Source organism: Oncorhynchus mykiss, chromosome 32, assembly GCF_013265735.2.
Source record: "Oncorhynchus mykiss isolate Arlee chromosome 32, USDA_OmykA_1.1, whole genome shotgun sequence".
NCBI lineage: Eukaryota > Metazoa > Chordata > Actinopteri > Salmoniformes > Salmonidae > Oncorhynchus > Oncorhynchus mykiss.
Window position 1 is genome coordinate 25,010,034 of NC_050572.1, and position 18,190 is coordinate 25,028,223.

At 45.7% G+C, this 18,190-nt stretch overlaps 1 protein-coding gene across 2 annotated transcripts in view; it reads right to left on the reverse strand.

Moving 5' to 3' along the window:
• Positions 1–18,190, reverse strand: part of LOC110488159 (ubiquitin-conjugating enzyme E2 E2-like) — an 81,592-nt gene that overhangs the window by 41,188 nt on the left and 22,214 nt on the right. For both annotated transcript variants that reach the window (XM_036971431.1, XM_036971430.1), the window contains exon 4: positions 4,322–4,454. In XM_036971431.1, coding sequence (XP_036827326.1) covers positions 4,322–4,454 — 133 coding nt within the window. The remainder of the gene's footprint in view (positions 1–4,321; positions 4,455–18,190) is intronic.

Genomic DNA, 18,190 nt, shown 5'->3' on the forward strand with positions numbered 1-18,190 from the left:
AAGAGATGGAGATAGAGAGAGAGAGAGATAAGGAAAGGAAGAGACAGATGGAGAGAGAAAGAGAGAGAGAGAGAAAAAGAAAGGAAGAGACAGTTGGAGAGAGAAAGAGAGCGAGAGAGAGACGGAAAAGAAGACAGATGGAGAGAGAGAGAGAGAGAGAGAGAGAGAGAAGGAAAGGAAGAGACGGAGAGAGAGAGAGAGAGAGAGATAAGGAAAGGAAGAGACAGATGGAGAGAGAGAGAGATAAGGAAAGGAAGAGACAGATGGAGAGAGAGAGAGAGAGAGACAAGGAAAGGAAGAGACAGATGGAGAGAAAGACAGAGAGACAAGGAAAGGAAGAGACAGATGGAGAGAAAGAGAGAGAGAGAGAGAGAGAGAGAGAGAGAGAGAGAGACAGAGAGAGAGAGAAGGAAAGGAAGAGACAGAGAGAGAGAGAGAGATAAGGAAAGGAAGAGACAGATGGAGAGAGAGAGACAAGGAAAGGAAGAGACAGATGGAGAGAAAGAGAGAGAGAGACAAGGAAAGGAAGAGACAGACGGAGAGAAAGAGAGAGAGAGAGAGAGAGAGAAAGAGAGAAAGAGAGAGTGAGAGAGAGACAATGAAAGGAAGAGACAGATGGAGAGAAAGAGAGAGAGAGCGAGAGAGAGAGAGACAAGGAAAGGAAGAGACAGATGGAGAGAAAGAGAGAGAGCGAGAGAGACAAGGAAAGGAAGAGACAGATGGAGAGAAAGACAGAGAGAGAAAGAAGACAAAATGTGGCAGATAGATAGAGACAGACAGAGTGAGAGGCCCCACATCCTGAGGCAATCACTAAACTAAACTCTCTCAGGGTCGACCCTCAACCAACGCACCTGCATAGAGTATTTTCTCAATAATAACCCTGAACATAGCCACTCGCGTAACGCATATTCTCTGGCCCCCCCATAAGGTCGGAGTCCAGGCCCCTACGACCAGTAGGTCCAGGTTGCGGGCCCGACTATTTTCTATACTGAGTACTGCTAACCCAGAGTCTTTCCTGAGACATTGTACATTATATGTCCATTGCGCTGCACACAATTTAAATTTAGTCTTGAATGATGGTTGCCAAGATATAGTATACCAGAGAAAAGGGACTGTTGATATTGCAACCACATAACTCAAACGCTGGTTAACCAGTATGAAAGAAATCGCAAATAACTTTTTTTATTCATGTCCTCAAGAACTGTTGTCTGCTAAAGATAACAATCTGTTTGCATCTGACAATTGATTGACTGTCCATTCTCCAGAAGATCTGTCCCCAGAGCTTCCTATACAGTTAGCCTCTTTCCATATCGTGTTGAGTCCGGCAATTAAAGAGAATGAGAGGCTCAAGGATGTTACAGAACTGCTGAAGAACTCCCTGAAGGTGCCATCAAGCTGTTTCCGCCATCCCTGTAACTGTTGTTTCTGCAGACAGATCGTTTTCTAAACCATAACTCAGAAAGAACTACCTAAGAAGCATTAGACTCTCAGTCTGATATGAGCTTTAGAACACCTGAGTAAATTCAATTTATTCATAGCCTTGACCACGGCATTTGTTCACTGATATTCCCTCATACTTTCAATCAGTTGTGCTTCCCTTTGTAGTCTGTGATAGTTTGCAAGCCCTGCCACAGATGGTGCAAACTATATTGCACTCCACACTGCCCTTTCCCACCTGGACAAAAGGAACACTTATGTGAGAATGCTATTCATTGACTACAGCTCAGCGTTCAACACCATAGTGCCCTCAAAGCTCATAACTAAGTTAAGGATCCTTGGACTAAACACCTCCCTCTGCAACTGGATCCTGGACTTCCTGACTGGCCGCCCCCAGGTGGTAAGGGTAGGTAGCAACACATCTGCCACGCTGATCCTCAACACTGGAGCTCCCCAGGGGTGCGTGCTCAGTCCCCTCCTGTACTTCCTGTTCACCCACGACTGCATGGCCAGGCATGACTCCAACACCATCATTAAGTTTGCAGACGACACAACAGTGGTAGGCCTGATCACCGACAACGACGAGTCAGCCTATAGAGAGGAGGTCAGAGACCTGGCCAGGTGGTACCAGAATAACAACCTATCCCTCAATGTAACCAAGACTAAGGAGATGATTGTGGACTACAAGAAAAGGAGGATCGAGCACGCCCCCATTCTCATCGACAGGGCTGTAGTGGAGCAGGTTGAGAGCTTCAAGTTCCTTGGTGTCCACATCAACAACAAACTAGAATGGTCCAAACACACCAAGACAGTCGTGAAGAGGGCACGACAAAGCCTATTACCCCTCAGGAAACTAAAAAGATTTGGCATGGGTCCCGAGATCCTTAAAAGGTTCTACAGCTGCAAACTCGAGAGCATCTGGTTGCATCACTGCCTGGTACAGCAATTGCTTGGCCTTTGACCGCAAGGCACTACAGAGGGTAGTGCGTACTGCCCAGTACATCACTGGGGCTAAGTAGCCTGCCATCCAGTACCTCAACACCAGGCGGTGTCAGAGGAAGGCCCTAAAAATTGTCAAAGACCCCAGCCACCCCAGTCATAGACTGTTCTCTCTACTAACGCACGGCAAGCGGTACCCAAGTGCCAAGTCTAGGACAAAAAGGCTCCTCAACAGTTTTTACCCCCAAGCCATAAGATTCCTAAACAGGTAATCAAATGGCTACCCGGACTATTTGCATTGCATTTCCCCCCCAACCCCTCTTTTACGCCGCTGCTACTATCTGTTTATCAAATATGCATAGTCACTTTAACTATACATTCATGTACATACTACCTCAATTGGGCCAACCAACCAGTGATCCCGCACATTGGCTAACCGGGCTATCTGCATTGTGTCCCGCCACCCACCACCCCCTCTTTTACGCTACTGCTACTCTCTGTTTATCATTTATGCATAGTCACCTTAACCATCTACATGTACATACTACCTCAATCAGCCTGACTAACCGGTGTCTGTATGTAGCCTCGCTACTGTATATAGCCTGTCTTTATACAGTTGTTTAATTTCTTTACTTACCTATTGTTCACCTAATACCTTTTTTGCACGTTTGGTTAGAGCCTGTAAGTAAGCATTTCACTGGAAGGGGTACACCTGTTGTATTCGGCGCACGTGACAAATAAACTTTGATTTGATTCAATTTTTTTTTTTTTTAAATCAGTCCCATTCCTGAAGCCCAAGAAACAAACACTTAGCATCCTAGCACATATGGACATTAAAAAGGTTGATGAAGGACTTTTTAGAGGGTTACTGTCAAAATTATTTATAGACATCAATGACAGGCGTATGGGCTTCCAGAGCTGGTGGACCTCCCAGCTTTACAGGGGCTGCAGGGGTGTCCAGTACTCCAGTGAACAGAGCTGAGAGACTGCATTTACCAGCTTTTCTCTCAGTCAGTTGTTATTTTCTTCTATTCAAATCGTTGTTTTGTTGCTCAACATGCTCCTAGTCCAAAGTTATTTCAAAATCTTCCAGCTCTCAAAATATCTTCTCCAAGGCAAGCCATATATCTTGTTAGAGCAGGGCTGCCCAACCCTCTTCCTGGAGATCTACCGTCCTGTGGGTTTTCAGTCCAACCCGCTTCCTGGAGATCTACCGTCCTGTGGGTTTTCAGTCCAACCCGCTTCCTGGAGATCTTCCGTCCTGTGGGTTTTCAGTCCAACCCTCTTCCTGGAGATCTTCCGTCCTGTGGGTTTTCAGTCCAACCCTCTTCCTGGGAATCTACCGTCCTGTGGGTTTTCAGTCCAACCCTCTTCCTGGAGATCTACCGTCCTGTGGGTTGTCAGTCCAACCCTCTTCCTGGAGATCTACCGTCCTGTGGGTTTTTAGTCCAACCCTGATTTAACACACCTGATTCTACTAATTAGCTGCTCAACAAGACCGTAGCTAGCTGAATCAGATACGCTAAATTAGGGTTGGACTGAAAACCTACAGGACAGTAGATCTCCACGAAGAGGGTTGGACAGCCCTATTTTAGAGTATTCCAGTTATCATGATTTAAAAAATAGAACGGAACACATGCGAAACATCCTTAAATACGTGCTAAAATTAAAGATGTACTTGTCTATTTGTGTTTCAGAGGCGCCATTGATGCACCTGTAACTGTTTGTCTCTAAAATAGCCGGTATTTCAAGCCCTGAAAGCCTAACCCAAGGCCCAAATCCAAAATATAAATAAACAGAATCCGTCAACATGGGCTCCTGAGCAAGCACCAGTCTAGCATACATACGTGTGTGTGTGTGTGTGTGTGTGTGTGTGTGTGCTTGTGCTTGTGCGCCTGAGCATGCATGCATGCATATGTCTGTGTGTGTGTGTATATGTGTATACCTTGGGTGGTTTGAAGGGGTAGTCTGGTGTGAAGGCGATATCTAGGAAGAAGACTCCTCCCTCGTATACAGAGCCTGGTGGTCCCAGGATGGTGGATCTCCACTCATAGATGTTGTCTCCTTTTGGACCCGCACTGCAATGGCACAGTAGAAGAAAAAAAAAATTCAGTGTACAGAATGTATTTAGAAAGCAGGAAATGACATTTTAACCATGTTACTCAATTCCTGATTCAGCCGTGTGTCACGCCCTGACCTATTTTGGTTTGGTCAGGGCGTGAGTTGGAGTGGGCATTCTATGTTTTTGTGTTCTATGTTTTCTATTTCTGTGTGTTTGGCTGTGTGTGGTTCTCAATCAGAGGCAGCTGTCTATCGTTGTCTCTGATTGAGAACCATACTTAGGTAGCTTTTTCCCACATGGTTTTGTGGGTAGTTGTTTTCTGTTTTGTGTCTTTCTGCAAAAGACAGAACTCTTTTGGTTTTTGTTCATTCTCTTTGTTATTTTGGTTAATCAGTGTTCAGTTCCAATAATAAAGATGAACACGTACCAGGCTGCACCTTGGTCCTCACCTTCTTCCACCAACAGCCGTTACAGAACTACCCACCACCAACGGACCAAGCAGAGTGGTAAAAAGGAGGAATGGACATGGGAGGACATTCTGGATGGGAAGTGTTCCTACACATGGGAGGAGATCCTGGCTGGAAGGGATCGCCTCCCATGGGAACAGGTGGAGGCAGCCAGGAGAGCGGAGGCAGCAGGAGAAGGGAACCAGCGATTTGAGGGAACACGGCTGGCAAGGAAGCCCGAGAGGCAGCCCCCCCCAAAAAAATTGGGGGGGGGGGGGGGGGGGGGGGGGGGGGGGGGGGGGGGGGGGGGTCACACGGGGAGTGTGGCAGAGTCAGGTTAGAGACCTGAGCCCACTCCCTGTGTTTACCGTGGTGAGCATGGGATTGGTCAGGCCCCATGCTATGGGGTGATGTGCATGGTGTCTCGGCCGAGTGTTCACAGGCCGGTGTGCTCGGTGCCAGCGTCCCGCATTTGCCGGGTAGAAGCTGGCATCCAGCCAGAATGGGTGGGGTCAGCTCTGCGCTCGAGACCGCCAGTGCGCCTCCAAGGCCCAGTGTATCCAGTGCCTCGGCCAAGGAAGAGGCCTCCTGGATGTCTCCCCAGCCTGGGGAGTCCTGTGCCTGCTCCCAGAGCCAGGTCTCATGTGTCTCCCCAGCCCAGTGGGTCCTGTGCCTCCCTCCAACCCGGAGCTGCCAGAGTTTTGTGGCCGAGGTCCGCACCTTTCGGGGGGGTGTACTGTCACGCCCTGATCCTTTTTATGTCTCTATTTTGGTTTGGTCAGGGCGTGAGTTGGGTGGGCATTCTATGTGTTTGGCCGGGTGTGGTTCTCAGAGGCAGCTGTCTATTGTTGTCTCTGATTGAGAACCATACTTAGATAGCTTTTTCCCACATGGTTTTGTGGGTAGTTGTTTTGTGTCTTTCTGCACCAGACAGAACTGTTTGTTTTTGTTCATTCTCTTTGTAATTTTGGTTAATCAGTGTTCAGTTCCAATAATAAAGATGAACACGTACCACGCTGCACCTTGGTCCTCACCTTCTTCCACCAACAGCCGTTACACTGTTTGTGTGTTGTGAAAGATAGAGGTAGGTAGAAGCCAGAAGGGGGTCTCTCTTATCAACCATCCAATCTGCTATTCAATCTATTCTGTATACCTCCATATTCATTACCAGATATGTGCCCAGGTAAATAAGAGATTGCATCTGTAAGCAGTTATCTACAAGATCAATTTCAATTCACAGATAACTGAATTGAAGTAGATAATAAACAATACAAATGAACAGTAAACATTACACTCACAGAAGTTCCAAAAGAATAAAGACTTTTATGCCATTTGTCTATATACAGTCTCTCTCTCTTGCCGCACACAGTGGCAGATTGCCCTCCCTGTAGTACATGACAACTACAGTGTAGACGAGAGCAGCTGGCTGCTGCTGAGCTTAATTGTTACATTGCCTCCTACTACACACAGTGGAGAAAACAGATAATCTAATCCTATTTTCCCAAAGGAATCAGGCCAGACACACCTCTGTCTTATACCGCTCTTACTTTCATCACTTAGAGAAGAGGGGGATTGGGAGCGAGCGAGGCAGAGACAAGTAGAGAGAGAAGGGTTAAAAGAGAGAGAGCGGCTGGAAGAGAGACAGAGAGAAAGGGAGAGACGGGGGCAAAGCAGTAGAAAGCGAGAAAGAGATTGAGAGGGGAGGCATTAATGCAACGCGAGTGAGAGTATCACTAAAGCCATTCATGTGAAATGGTAGCCTGCAGTAAAGAGGTAGGCCTCTATTTTCTGTCTAGCTCAGTTTGGACAGTTAGGAATTGTGGGAAACAAGCTTAGAAAGGAGAATTCTCTCTTTTGCCAGAGATGACACATTGTGGTCCATGTACTGTAAATAGTCTGAGGCGGGGAGGAGGGAATGAGAGAGAGGGGGGGGGGGGAGAATGAGAGAGAAAGAGGCAGAGTAGAGAATGAGAGGGAGAGAGAGGGGAGAATGAGAGTGAGCGAGAGAGAGAGGCGGAGGGGAGAATGAGGGAGAAAGAGGCAGAGGAGAGAATGAGAGGGAGAGAGTGGGGAGAATGAGAGTGAGCGAGAGAGAGAGGCGGAGGGGAGAATGAGGGAGAAAGAGGCAGAGGAGAGAATGAGAGGGAGAGAGTGGGGAGAATGAGAGTGAGCGAGAGAGAGAGGGAAGAATGAGAGTGAGCGAGACAGGCGGAGGGGAGATTGAGAGGGAGAGATAGGGGGAGTAGATTGAGAGAGGTGTGCCTCCAGGAGACAGACAGTTTGGCTGTAGTAAATAGTTCTGGACCTCGTCACGCTCTAGCCTGTTGTTGCCCAACATGACTGAATGATTAAGGAGAGATCTATGTTTGTGGGTCAAATCAACCCATCACTGTCGGTGGTTGAGACAGACGTTTTACATGGCACTCTCTACTAGTCCTCTTATGGTTGGCCAAAATAGTTATTTTCTCCCCTCTCTTCCCACAGTAAGTCTATATATAGGCTACAGACTGCATCTGGATATGATTAGAGCACCACCAGCGACACACATATCTAACCCCGGCTTGTGGAACTACTGGTTTCTCTATCCAGCAGCATAACAAACTACTGTACTGCATCAATGTGTTTAATCACCGGTCCTCACTCTGCCACTGTGGTGGGTAGTAAAAGCCTAACCACACATAAAAGCATAAAAGCATAATTGTGGAGAAACAGGCCTCAGTGACATCGGAGACGGTTGATGATGTAATATTAGTGTCACAGTCTTTTCCCTCTCTGTTCATCAACTCCCTCTACCAAGGCTTCCTCTTCCCTCACTCCTCCCTACCTTCTCCCCCTTCCCCTCTCTCCCCCACACCCACACCATCACACAGTCTCCCCCTAACCATAAACCCCCCCCCCCCCCCCCCCCCCCCCCCCCCAAGATTCTTCCTCCCTCACCCCTCCTCCCTCATCTCCCACGGCTTCTCCTGAAAACTATTTTTACTCAGGCGGCAGCTGGGCATCACATGCAAAGAAACAGGAACTATCACAGACGTCTCGAGAGTTTGGACACTTACACTGGTAGCAGTGTGGATAGAGGAGATGTCCCAGACTGACACTGGTAGCAGTGTGGATAGAGGAGATGTCCCAGACTGACAATGATAGCAGTGTGGATAGAGGAGATGTCCCAGACTGACACTGATAGCAGTGTGGATAGAGGAGATGTCCCAGACTGACACTGGTAGTAGTGTGGATAGAGGAGATGTCCCAGACTGACACTGGTAGTAGTGTGGATAGAGGAGATGTCCCAGTCTGACACTGGTAGCAGTATGGATAGAGGAGATGTCCCAGTCTGACACTGGTAGTAGTGTGGATAGAGAAGATGTTCCAGTCTGACACTGGTAGCAGTGTGGATAGAGGAGATGTCCCAGTCTGACACTGGTAGCAGTGTGGATAGAGGAGATGTCCCAGTCTGACACTGGTAGCAGTGTGGATAGAAGAGATGTCCCAGTCTGACACTGGTAGCAGTGTGGATAGAGGAGATGTCCCAGTCTGACACTGGTAGCAGTGTGGATAGAAGAGATGTCCCAGTCTGACACTGGTAGCAGTGTGGATAGAGGAAATGTCCCAGTCAGTCAGAGGGAGGTATTATATGACAGAGGATATCCCTGACACCACTACCTCTCCTGTTGAACACATACACACGCACGCACAAACACCCTTATACACGAAATACACACACACACACACACACACACACACACACACACACACACACACACACACTTAATTGGGCTGCAATTTCTGAGGCTGGTAACGCTAATGAATTTATCCTCTGCTTTTCATCAATCCAGATGCCCAGATATTTATAAGGGGGTGTAACGTGTGCGCTGGGAGTTGGGAAGCAGGTTCAGGGAGTGAATACATTTAATGAATGAACGAAACATAATACAGAAAAAGAAACACGATCAACACACAGACAAACTGAAACACAAACACCACCTGGGGCAGGTAATCAAGGAGGTGATGGAGTTGAAGAGGGTTAAACGAAGGCCTCATACCTTTTAACGGGTTAATAAATTATGTTATGATAAACTGTAAGGTCTCCTCTCCTAAGAGACCTCTGTGTGTGTATTAACACCTGTTTTGAGTGTTGTGCCCTTCAGACATTATCAGATTCATACATACTCATCCTGTCTGGGCCCCACCTGGCTATCTGAGGTTCTGTTAATACGACTGGTTTTCTGAGAACACAAGGCTGCTGCAGGCCTGATGAAAACAGCCACCTGTCAGAAGATGCTTAGACTCATTCACCTTGTTATGACCCTATACTTGAGATGAAAGGTCAAGTTTCGGTCAAACCCACTTCTGAGCTTTTAATTGCTGACAAGATGGTTGCTGATGTCAGGGAGAGGTTAGATTTATTAAAATGCTGTTGCCAGGGAAACTCACGCAAGGAGGACTGGGAGAGGCTATATGAGTTACAGGATGTCTTAGACATTTTGCAGAACCTGGGGAGAGCTATCATATACTGTACTCTGTACCAACTTCTGCCTACAATTGTATTACTAAAGGATCATTTTAATAATTAAACAAAGGGTCTGTGTTTCCTTTCCATTACTAATGTATGTTTGATAATTATATAGACCTGATCATTTGTTGAAGAAATTGACCAACGGAGTCCAGGTGAGTGTCATGAGGCGCTGATGTGCGTGACAATGGTGACAAGTGTGCGCAATAATCTGCAGCCTGGTGACCTAGAGGCTGGAGAGGGGGCACACGTGACAGCTGCGATACGATCAATGAGGGCACCATCCGATGTACAGTACTAGTCAAAGGTTTAGACACACCTACTTATTCCAGGGTTTTTCTTTATTTTTTACTATTTTCTACATTGTAGAATAATAGTAAAGACATCAAAACTATGAAATAGCACATATGGAATCATGTAGTAACCAAAAAAGTGTTAAACAAATCAAAAGATATTTTAGATTTTAGATTCTTCAATGTAGCCACCCTTTGCCTTGATGGCAGCTTTGAACACTCTTGGCATTCTCTCAACCAGCTTCACCTGGAATGTTTTTCCAACAGTTGTGAAGGAGTTCCCACATATGCTGAGCACTTGTTGGGTGCTTTTCCTTCACTCTGCAGTCCAACTCATCCCAAACCATCTCAATTGGGTTGAGGTCGGGTGATTGTGGAGGCCAGGTCATCTGATGCAGCACTCCATCACTCTCCTTCTTGGTCAAATAGCCCTTACACAGCATGGAGGTGTGTTGGGTCATTAAAAAAACAAATGATAGTCCCACTACGCGCAAACCAGATGGGATGGCGTATCGCTGCAGAATGCTGTGCTAGCCATGCTGGTTAAGTGTGCCTTGAATTCTAAATAAATCACTGACAGTGTCACCAGCAAAGCACCCCCACAACATCACCAGTCCAATGTCCATTGCTCATGCTCACCGGTCCAATGCCCAAACAAGTCTTTTCTTCTTATTGGTGTCCTTTAGTTGTGGGTTCTTTGCAGCCATTCGACCACGAAGGCCTGATTCACTCAGTCTCCTCTGAACAGTTGATGTTGAGATGTGTCTGTGTAACGGATGTGAAATGGCTAGCTAGTTAGCGGTGTTCGCGCTAAATAGCGTTTCAAATCGGTGACGTCACTTGCTCTGAGACCTTGAAGTAGTAGTTCCCCTTGCTCTGCAAGGGCCGCGGCTTTTGTGGAGCGATGGGTAACGATGCTTCGAGGGTGACTGTTGTTGATGTGTGCAGAGGGTCCCTGGTTCGCGCCCGGGTATGGGTGAGGGGACGGTCTAAAGTTATACTGTTACATCTGTTACTGGAACTCTGTGAAACATTTATATGGTCTCCAGTCTGAGGTGCAGTCAACTCTAATGAACTTATCCTCTGCAGCAAAGGTAACTTTGGGTCTTTCTTTCCTGTGGCGGTCCTCATGATAGCCAGTTTCATCATAGCGCTTGATTGGTTTTGCGACTGCACTTGAAGAAACGTTAAAAGTTCTTGACATTTTTCGCATTGTCTGACCTTCATGTCTTAAAGTAATGATGGACTGTCGTTTCTCTTCGCTTGTTTGAGCTGTTCTTGCCATAATATGAACTTGGTCATTTCCCCTTTCATGGAGTGACTCATTATATAAGTGAAGTGTTGTATGTTTTTAGGCCCAAGGGTACTGCATGGATGTCAACAAATCACTAGGGAACAACAACTCACTAAGGAGCATATCCTGAGTGCTTACCCTGCATAACTCCATACTAGAGATCGAGGGAGAGAGAGAGAAAAGATGACGGACGGACGGACGGACAGGCAGACAGACAGACAGGCAGGCAGGCAGGCAGACAGACAGACAGACAATGGGAGTACAGTAGTATTACCATGTACTTATACTCCACCATGTAAAGCTAATCCCTCCCATTCCAGATTATGGGCTAACTGGATTATACCTGCCTGTGGATAGATGATACTGCACCAGCTAGCTACTGCGGCACAGAGACACATTGCCAAATCCATCCATACACGTCAGTGACCACTCTCCTCTCCTCTGCCCCCCCACACACACTCTCATCTCCTCTTCTCTCACCTTGTTTCACTAACACATTGATTCATGCATATTAACCTTAATATTAACCGTGACCTGATCAGTTGTGATTCATTCCCAATCATCCCTGTGGTCGCCATATGACCTGGTTTATCCTATTAAATGTCAATTCAGATTGGAATTCCATTACTCAGATTCCATGTTTCTACACTGATCTCTGTGATGTCAATCATCATCAAAGAGAGAACCACCAATGTGATTATTATTGACTAGTCAACGTGAATTGATTACATCATCTTTTATTGTGCTCATAAATGCCTTGACAATGCTTCAGTTACAGCAGGTCTAGGGGGCTCCTGAAGACTATAAGTAACCAGTCACCAGCGCGCACACACACACACACACACACACACACACACACACACACACACACACACACACACACACACACACACACACACACACACACACACACACAGGATCGTTATAGTGAACAATCAGCAACACAGTCATTGAGTCTCATTGAGGTCTCGTGGAATACTCCACTGTTAAAGGCTCAGAAAGAGGGGAAAATACCCAAATCCCTCAGACAGAAAAGCTCTTTTCAGTGTTTTGTTCCTTCCAGCTAAAAGGCCTGTGTCCGCTTGGTACTGGTCTTTGTGTGTCCTCGTTTGGCCAGCTAAATGCTCACAATGCACACTTTCATCAAGAGCAACATACAGGCTGGGAGGAGGGAGAAAGAAAGATCCGATGCCCTCTGACCTTTCAATGAGCGGTAAACCAATTGTGTTCCCATTGTCTTCGGCCCCATCGCCTAGCAACCCATCCCTGGAGTATGTGTGTGACTGTGTGTGTTCCATGACTGGAATAAATACTGAATTGCTAATAGTCACGCATCAATGGTTTGTAATTTGGTTCATAACTTCCACTTACATGACATCCATCAATTGAATTATTATGAACAGATCATGTGGAAATCAAGTGACAACTTTATTAGGTACATATTGCAGACAGCATCAGCCAGACAGCAAGCAATGCATTAGGCCTACATGCCACTCACTCTTACTCAACTTACCCCCATATAAACAGAATATTATCAACTTCAATCATCAGAAGGGGATGAAATCAACTATTTTGGTTTGTGAATTATTTGGTATGACAAGATCTAAACATTTAAAGGTAATTTCCCATTGAGCCGACATATACAGGGTTGACAATGAATGTGGTCTTTGCGAACATGGGAACATTGCATTTTGTCCGCTATGTACATTTTAAAGGCAATCGGGTTAAATCTAGCCCCTAATCAGGATTTCAGCTTTCTCTCACAGTGCAGTCACAAGCTCCATAACCATCAACCTTCGTATTCTCCTCCTGCTTCTTCCCTGAATGACATGGAAAGAAAGTCTGTCTACGTCGCTCCACTTCTGTCTCTGTCGTCTGTGTTATGTTTACAAACATGCAGCAACAACTCCCTAGCTACAGTAACCTATTACCACTCTCCGAATACTTCACTGCCCTGTAAATAAATGGACAAGACACAACGGTCTCTGTCCAGTCCAGGTTAATACCCTGCTTCCCAAGCTTCCCCAGTGATCACCTGAGTGATGATAACCTCTCATGTTGCCATTACTGCACCTTACAGGTAATTCATTAACATGACTTGTGTAGGTGTTGAAACACTAACAGTGAGCCATAAAACAGAGTGCAGAGAGAGGAGAGGACAGCGGGAGTCAGAGGAAGACGGAGAGAGAGAGAGAAGAAAGAGTGTGTGTCAACACACACAAGTACGCACGCAAGTATGCACACACACGCACTCACGCAGTCTGAGAGGAAGAGAGATCAATTGGAGCAGAACTGTGTGTCTGACCTCCAATTTATATAGCGTGAGGATCAGTTATAGGCTGAGAGGGGCAGACAGGGTGGACCAGGGTCACTAGGGTTTAGAGCTGAGAGGACCGTGGAGACAGACACATTGGTCTGAGGAGTACATCAAATCAAACAGCCTGTGAAAGTAGAGTACAGTATTATAAACTATTTCTGTTGGATCCACAACTACCATTGTTCTGTAAGGAGACTGCCAGGAGACTCAATAGCAATCCATATCTTTTTCAATTTCACACACACACTTCCAAAAACAGCCATTGTAAAAACTACATAGAAGTGTTCCTTGGCAGCATCACATCAGTGAGAGCAAAGCCAGCCTTGTGAGCCCATGGCCAGAGTCATGATTCCTGCTAACTTCTGCTCCTGTTTTTGTCCCAAATCAGACCAGTCCTGGTGGTATCTGTCATGGCTTTTATCTTAACGTCTTTTCATCTTCTTCAAAAACTGAGAGCGAAAGATTGAATCTTCTTTGAGGGAGAGACTAGATCCTTATCTCACAGAGAGATGAAGAGGAGGGTAGCAGTCAGTCAGCAACAATACATCAAGTAACTCTGCAGTTTACATTGGGGGCTGGTGGGAGGAGCTTTAGGAGGACGGTATCAAACACATCCAACATATGGAAACCAGGTTTGACTCGGTTCCATTTATTCCATTTCAGCAATTACAATGAGCCCGTCCTCCTATAGCTCCTTCCACCATCCTCCACTGGTTTACACCTTCTGTGTACTTAGAAGAAACCTTTCCTCACCTCTAAAAACTGCTATCCCTTGCAGTCCAGTCAGCAGGCAAAGCACTTTGGGGCGAGGGAGGTAACATTAAATTAAGGGAAGCAGTGAAATCTCTGTCTTAAATTTTATGCTACAAGCAATGAATGGCTTTAACTGCAACACTCAAGGAGTGATACAGCCAGGCAAGACAAAATAAATAGGAGTGCATGAAACAAAGCAATAATGTGCAAGAACTGGCCCCTCTGGTTGTTCACAGATCCCAAGGAGAAGGACTGGGAGAAAGGGTGTTTTTTTTATCTCTTATCTCCACACTGCACACACAGCAATGTGTGTGTGTGTGTGTGTGTGTGTGTGTGTGTGTGAGGGGCGAGAGATGGCAGCATAAGACCTGCCGACTCAGTGGTTGTGAGAATTTCCAGAGGAGCTTGTTACCTCTCACTAATTAGTCAACAAGGACTTAGCTTCTGATTACTGTCCCTTTCTAGCCAAATAAATAAACAAATACATAATAAACACGTACAAAAATGGTGGCTTAGCTTTTGATTAGGTTTCCCTAGTGACTGAAAAATAGGGTAGGTTTCGAGATGCGCACAAAAAGTAGACTCCAATATCTTCCTTTAACAAAGACAGTTCATGTATTTTTTGTTGCTGCAGCAGGATATATCATTTTCACATAGATGTTTTGGACAAAGCCGCCTTCTGTGTGTGCATGAATCAGTTTCCACAGGCAAAACCTCGCAACTGTAAAAAATACATGTTTTTAAAGGACCTTTGGGCTTGAGGATATCCTCTTGGTCTAATGGCTTGGCTTACGAGAAGTCAGCGGCAAGAATCCCACCAGTTACACTTGTTATGGTATAAATAAACCATCTCTCTCTTGCCTATAGTGATCATGGCTGTATTGATTACACTGCACTGAGAGCATTGATTTCACAACAGTGCTATTGAGATACCTGCCTGCAAATGACACACAGTCTCTGTCCTGTGACGCCTGACCATCCGCTCTTCGACACCCTTTCTTTCTCAAAACTGTACCAGATTGAGTTTGAAGACCTTCTCTCACTCTCATCTAGATTGAGTTGTCCTGTATTCCCAAACCCTCTTGCCATTCCACTTATTTGAGCTATTGCAGGGCTTGATGATTAGTTGACAAGTTGAATTAGGTATGCTGGCACTGAAATAGATTAAATATGTGAAATGGCTGCTGGTCCCTGAGGAGACGGGGTTGGGAGACCCTGAACACAGAGATTCCCCACGTTTCCTCTGTTCTCCTGTTCTCCCTCTCAGTGGCAGCTGTGAAAGGGCAGGAGGAGAGCCCCCTGAAATGAAAATCAAAGCCCTGGCAGGAATCTGATATCCTGTCTTTGTGAGGGGAGCAAGGCCATGGGCATGTGTGTGTCTACGCTGAACTACGCTGCCAGAATTGTAATAGAATTCCACCCTTGCCAGTGTTTGCATTGGAAGCCATTTGTCCGGGTGACAACTTTTCACTGTTTACAGTTAATACACACGAGCAGCAGATACAACCTGAGCCTCTCAGTGACTGGAGGACCCAGGCCACAAACATTTGACAATATATGTGCTTGTACATGCTTATAATGCATAATGCTTCAAAACAATTTACACCTGTCAGCTTTAAGTAGTGTTACCACTTTTATTAACAAAGCGGAGGAGCGGAGGAGACGGAGAGGAGGAAAGAAGGAAAGGAGGAAAGATGGAGAGGTGGAAAGAAGGAAAGAAGGAGAGGTGGAAAGAAGGAAAGGAGGAACGAAGGAGAGGAGGAAAGAAGGAAAGGAGGAAAGAAGGAAAGGTAGAAAGAAGGAAAGGAGGAAAGAAGGAGAGGTGGAAAGAAGGAGATGATGAAGGAAGGTGATGAGGAAGGAAGGTGATGAGGAAGGAAGAAGGAGAGGAGGAAGAAAGGAGATGAGGAAGGAGAGGAGGAAGAAAGAATCAGAGGTTGAAAGAAGGAAAGGCTGAAGGAAGGAGAGGAGCACTTTGAGAAAGAGTAACCCACCACTGATTAACACTGCTCTTAAAACAGTATTACACCTGTCCCCCCCCCTCCCCTCCTCCTCCTCCTGAAACAGCCCAGAGATAAAAGGAGAGATAGGCCCACTAAGGGTTACTGGGGTTTAAAGGGGAAGTGTAGCTGCATAAAGGGCACATTAAGAATTCAACAGCCCGGGTATTGAATCCTGTCACAGCCACGTCAGCTGGAAAGCTAAACCTAGGCAGGCATGGATACAATGAAACAGCCATTTACAGTGTGGAGGAGGGCGGTCTCATGAGAATGAGACCTGAGACAAGAGAGGATCCTAGCATTTTCCACCCTGGTGTGTGTGTGTCCTGGTAGGAATGTCTCCCATAGGTTGAATACAGCTGCAGCTGGTGGGAAAGTGACCTCTGTCTGGAGTCCGGACACTCAGCAACGCAGAACTACAGTGCCTTGAAACATTGCTCTCCATTCAAATGAGTGTCTTTCTTCATGTTAGAGGGCAAAGCAGCACGAGAGGCTGGAGCAGCCAGTAGTATCTCGGAGGAAGAGATCAGATACTGTAGTGCAATAAGAACATCATCATCATTTCCACTGATTCTCTGGCATTATGTCTGCTGACTGGAGCACATTACAGGGTGATCTGGAGAATGCTGTTTAGTCTATTTCTACAGTATGACTGAGTAACACCGTGAAGTCTATTTCTACAGTATGACTGAGTAACACTGTGAAGTCTATTTCTACAGTATGACTGAGTAACACTGTGAAGTCTATTCGACGGTATGACTGAGTAACACTGAAGTCTATTTCTACAGTACGACTGGGTAACACTGTGAAGTCTATTTCTACAGTATGACTGAGTAACACTGTGAAGTCTATTTCTACAGTATGACTGAGCAACACTGTGAAGTCTATTTCTACATGATGACTGAGTAACACTGTGAAGTCTATTTCTACAGTATGACTGAGTAACACTGTGAAGTCTATTTCTACAGTACGACTGAGTAACACTGTGAAGTCTATTTCTACAGTATGACTGAGTAACACTGTGAAGTCTATTTCTACAGTATGACTGAGTAACACTGTGAAGTCTATTTCTACAGTATGACTGAGTAACACTGTGAAGTCTATTCGACGGTATGACTGAGTAACACTGAAGTCTATTTCTACAGTATGACTGAGTAACACTGTGAAGTCTATTTCTACAGTACGACTGAGTAACACTGTGAAGTCTATTTCTACAGTATGACTGAGCAACACTGTGAAGTCTATTTCTACATGATGACTGAGTAACACTGTGAAGTCTATTTCTACAGTACGACTGAGTAACACTGTGAAGTCTATTTCTACAATACGACTGAGCAACACTGAAGTCTATTTCTACAGTACGACTGAGTAACACTGTGAAGTCTATTTCTACTGTCACGCCTGCTCCCGCTCTCCCTCTCTGGCGCTCGAGGGCGCCAGGCAGACCTTCATTATGCACACCTGTCACTATCATTATGTACAGCAGCGCTTATTGGACTCACCTGGACTCCTTCCCTTTGTTGATTGCCCCGTCTATAACTGTCTGCTCCCCCATTTGTTCCCTGTGTCAGCATTAATGTCGTTATGTGTTCTTGTCCAGACGCTGTCCTGTCCTTTTCCATGTCCGACGCTATTAAATGTTCACTCCCTGTACCTGCTTCTCATCTCTACCAGCCACGATCCTTACATCTACAGCATAACTGAGTAATGCTGTGAAGTCTATTTCTACAGTATGACTGAGTAACACTGTGAAGTCTATTTCTACAGTATGACTGAGTAACACTGTGAAGTCTATTTCTACAGTATGACTGAGTAACACTGTGAAGTCTATTCGAAGGTATGACTGAGTAACACTGAAGTGTATTTCTACAGTATGACTGAGTAACACTGTGAAGTCTATTTCTACAGTACGACTGAGTAACACTGTGAAGTCTATTTCTACAGTATGACTGAGCAACACTGTGAAGTCTATTTCTACATGATGACTGAGTAACACTGTGAAGTCTATTTCTACAGTATGACTGAGTAACACTGTGAAGTCTATTTCTACAGTATGACTGAGTAACACTGTGAAGTCTATTCGACGGTATGACTGAGTAACACTGAAGTCTATTTCTACAGTATGACTGAGTAACACTG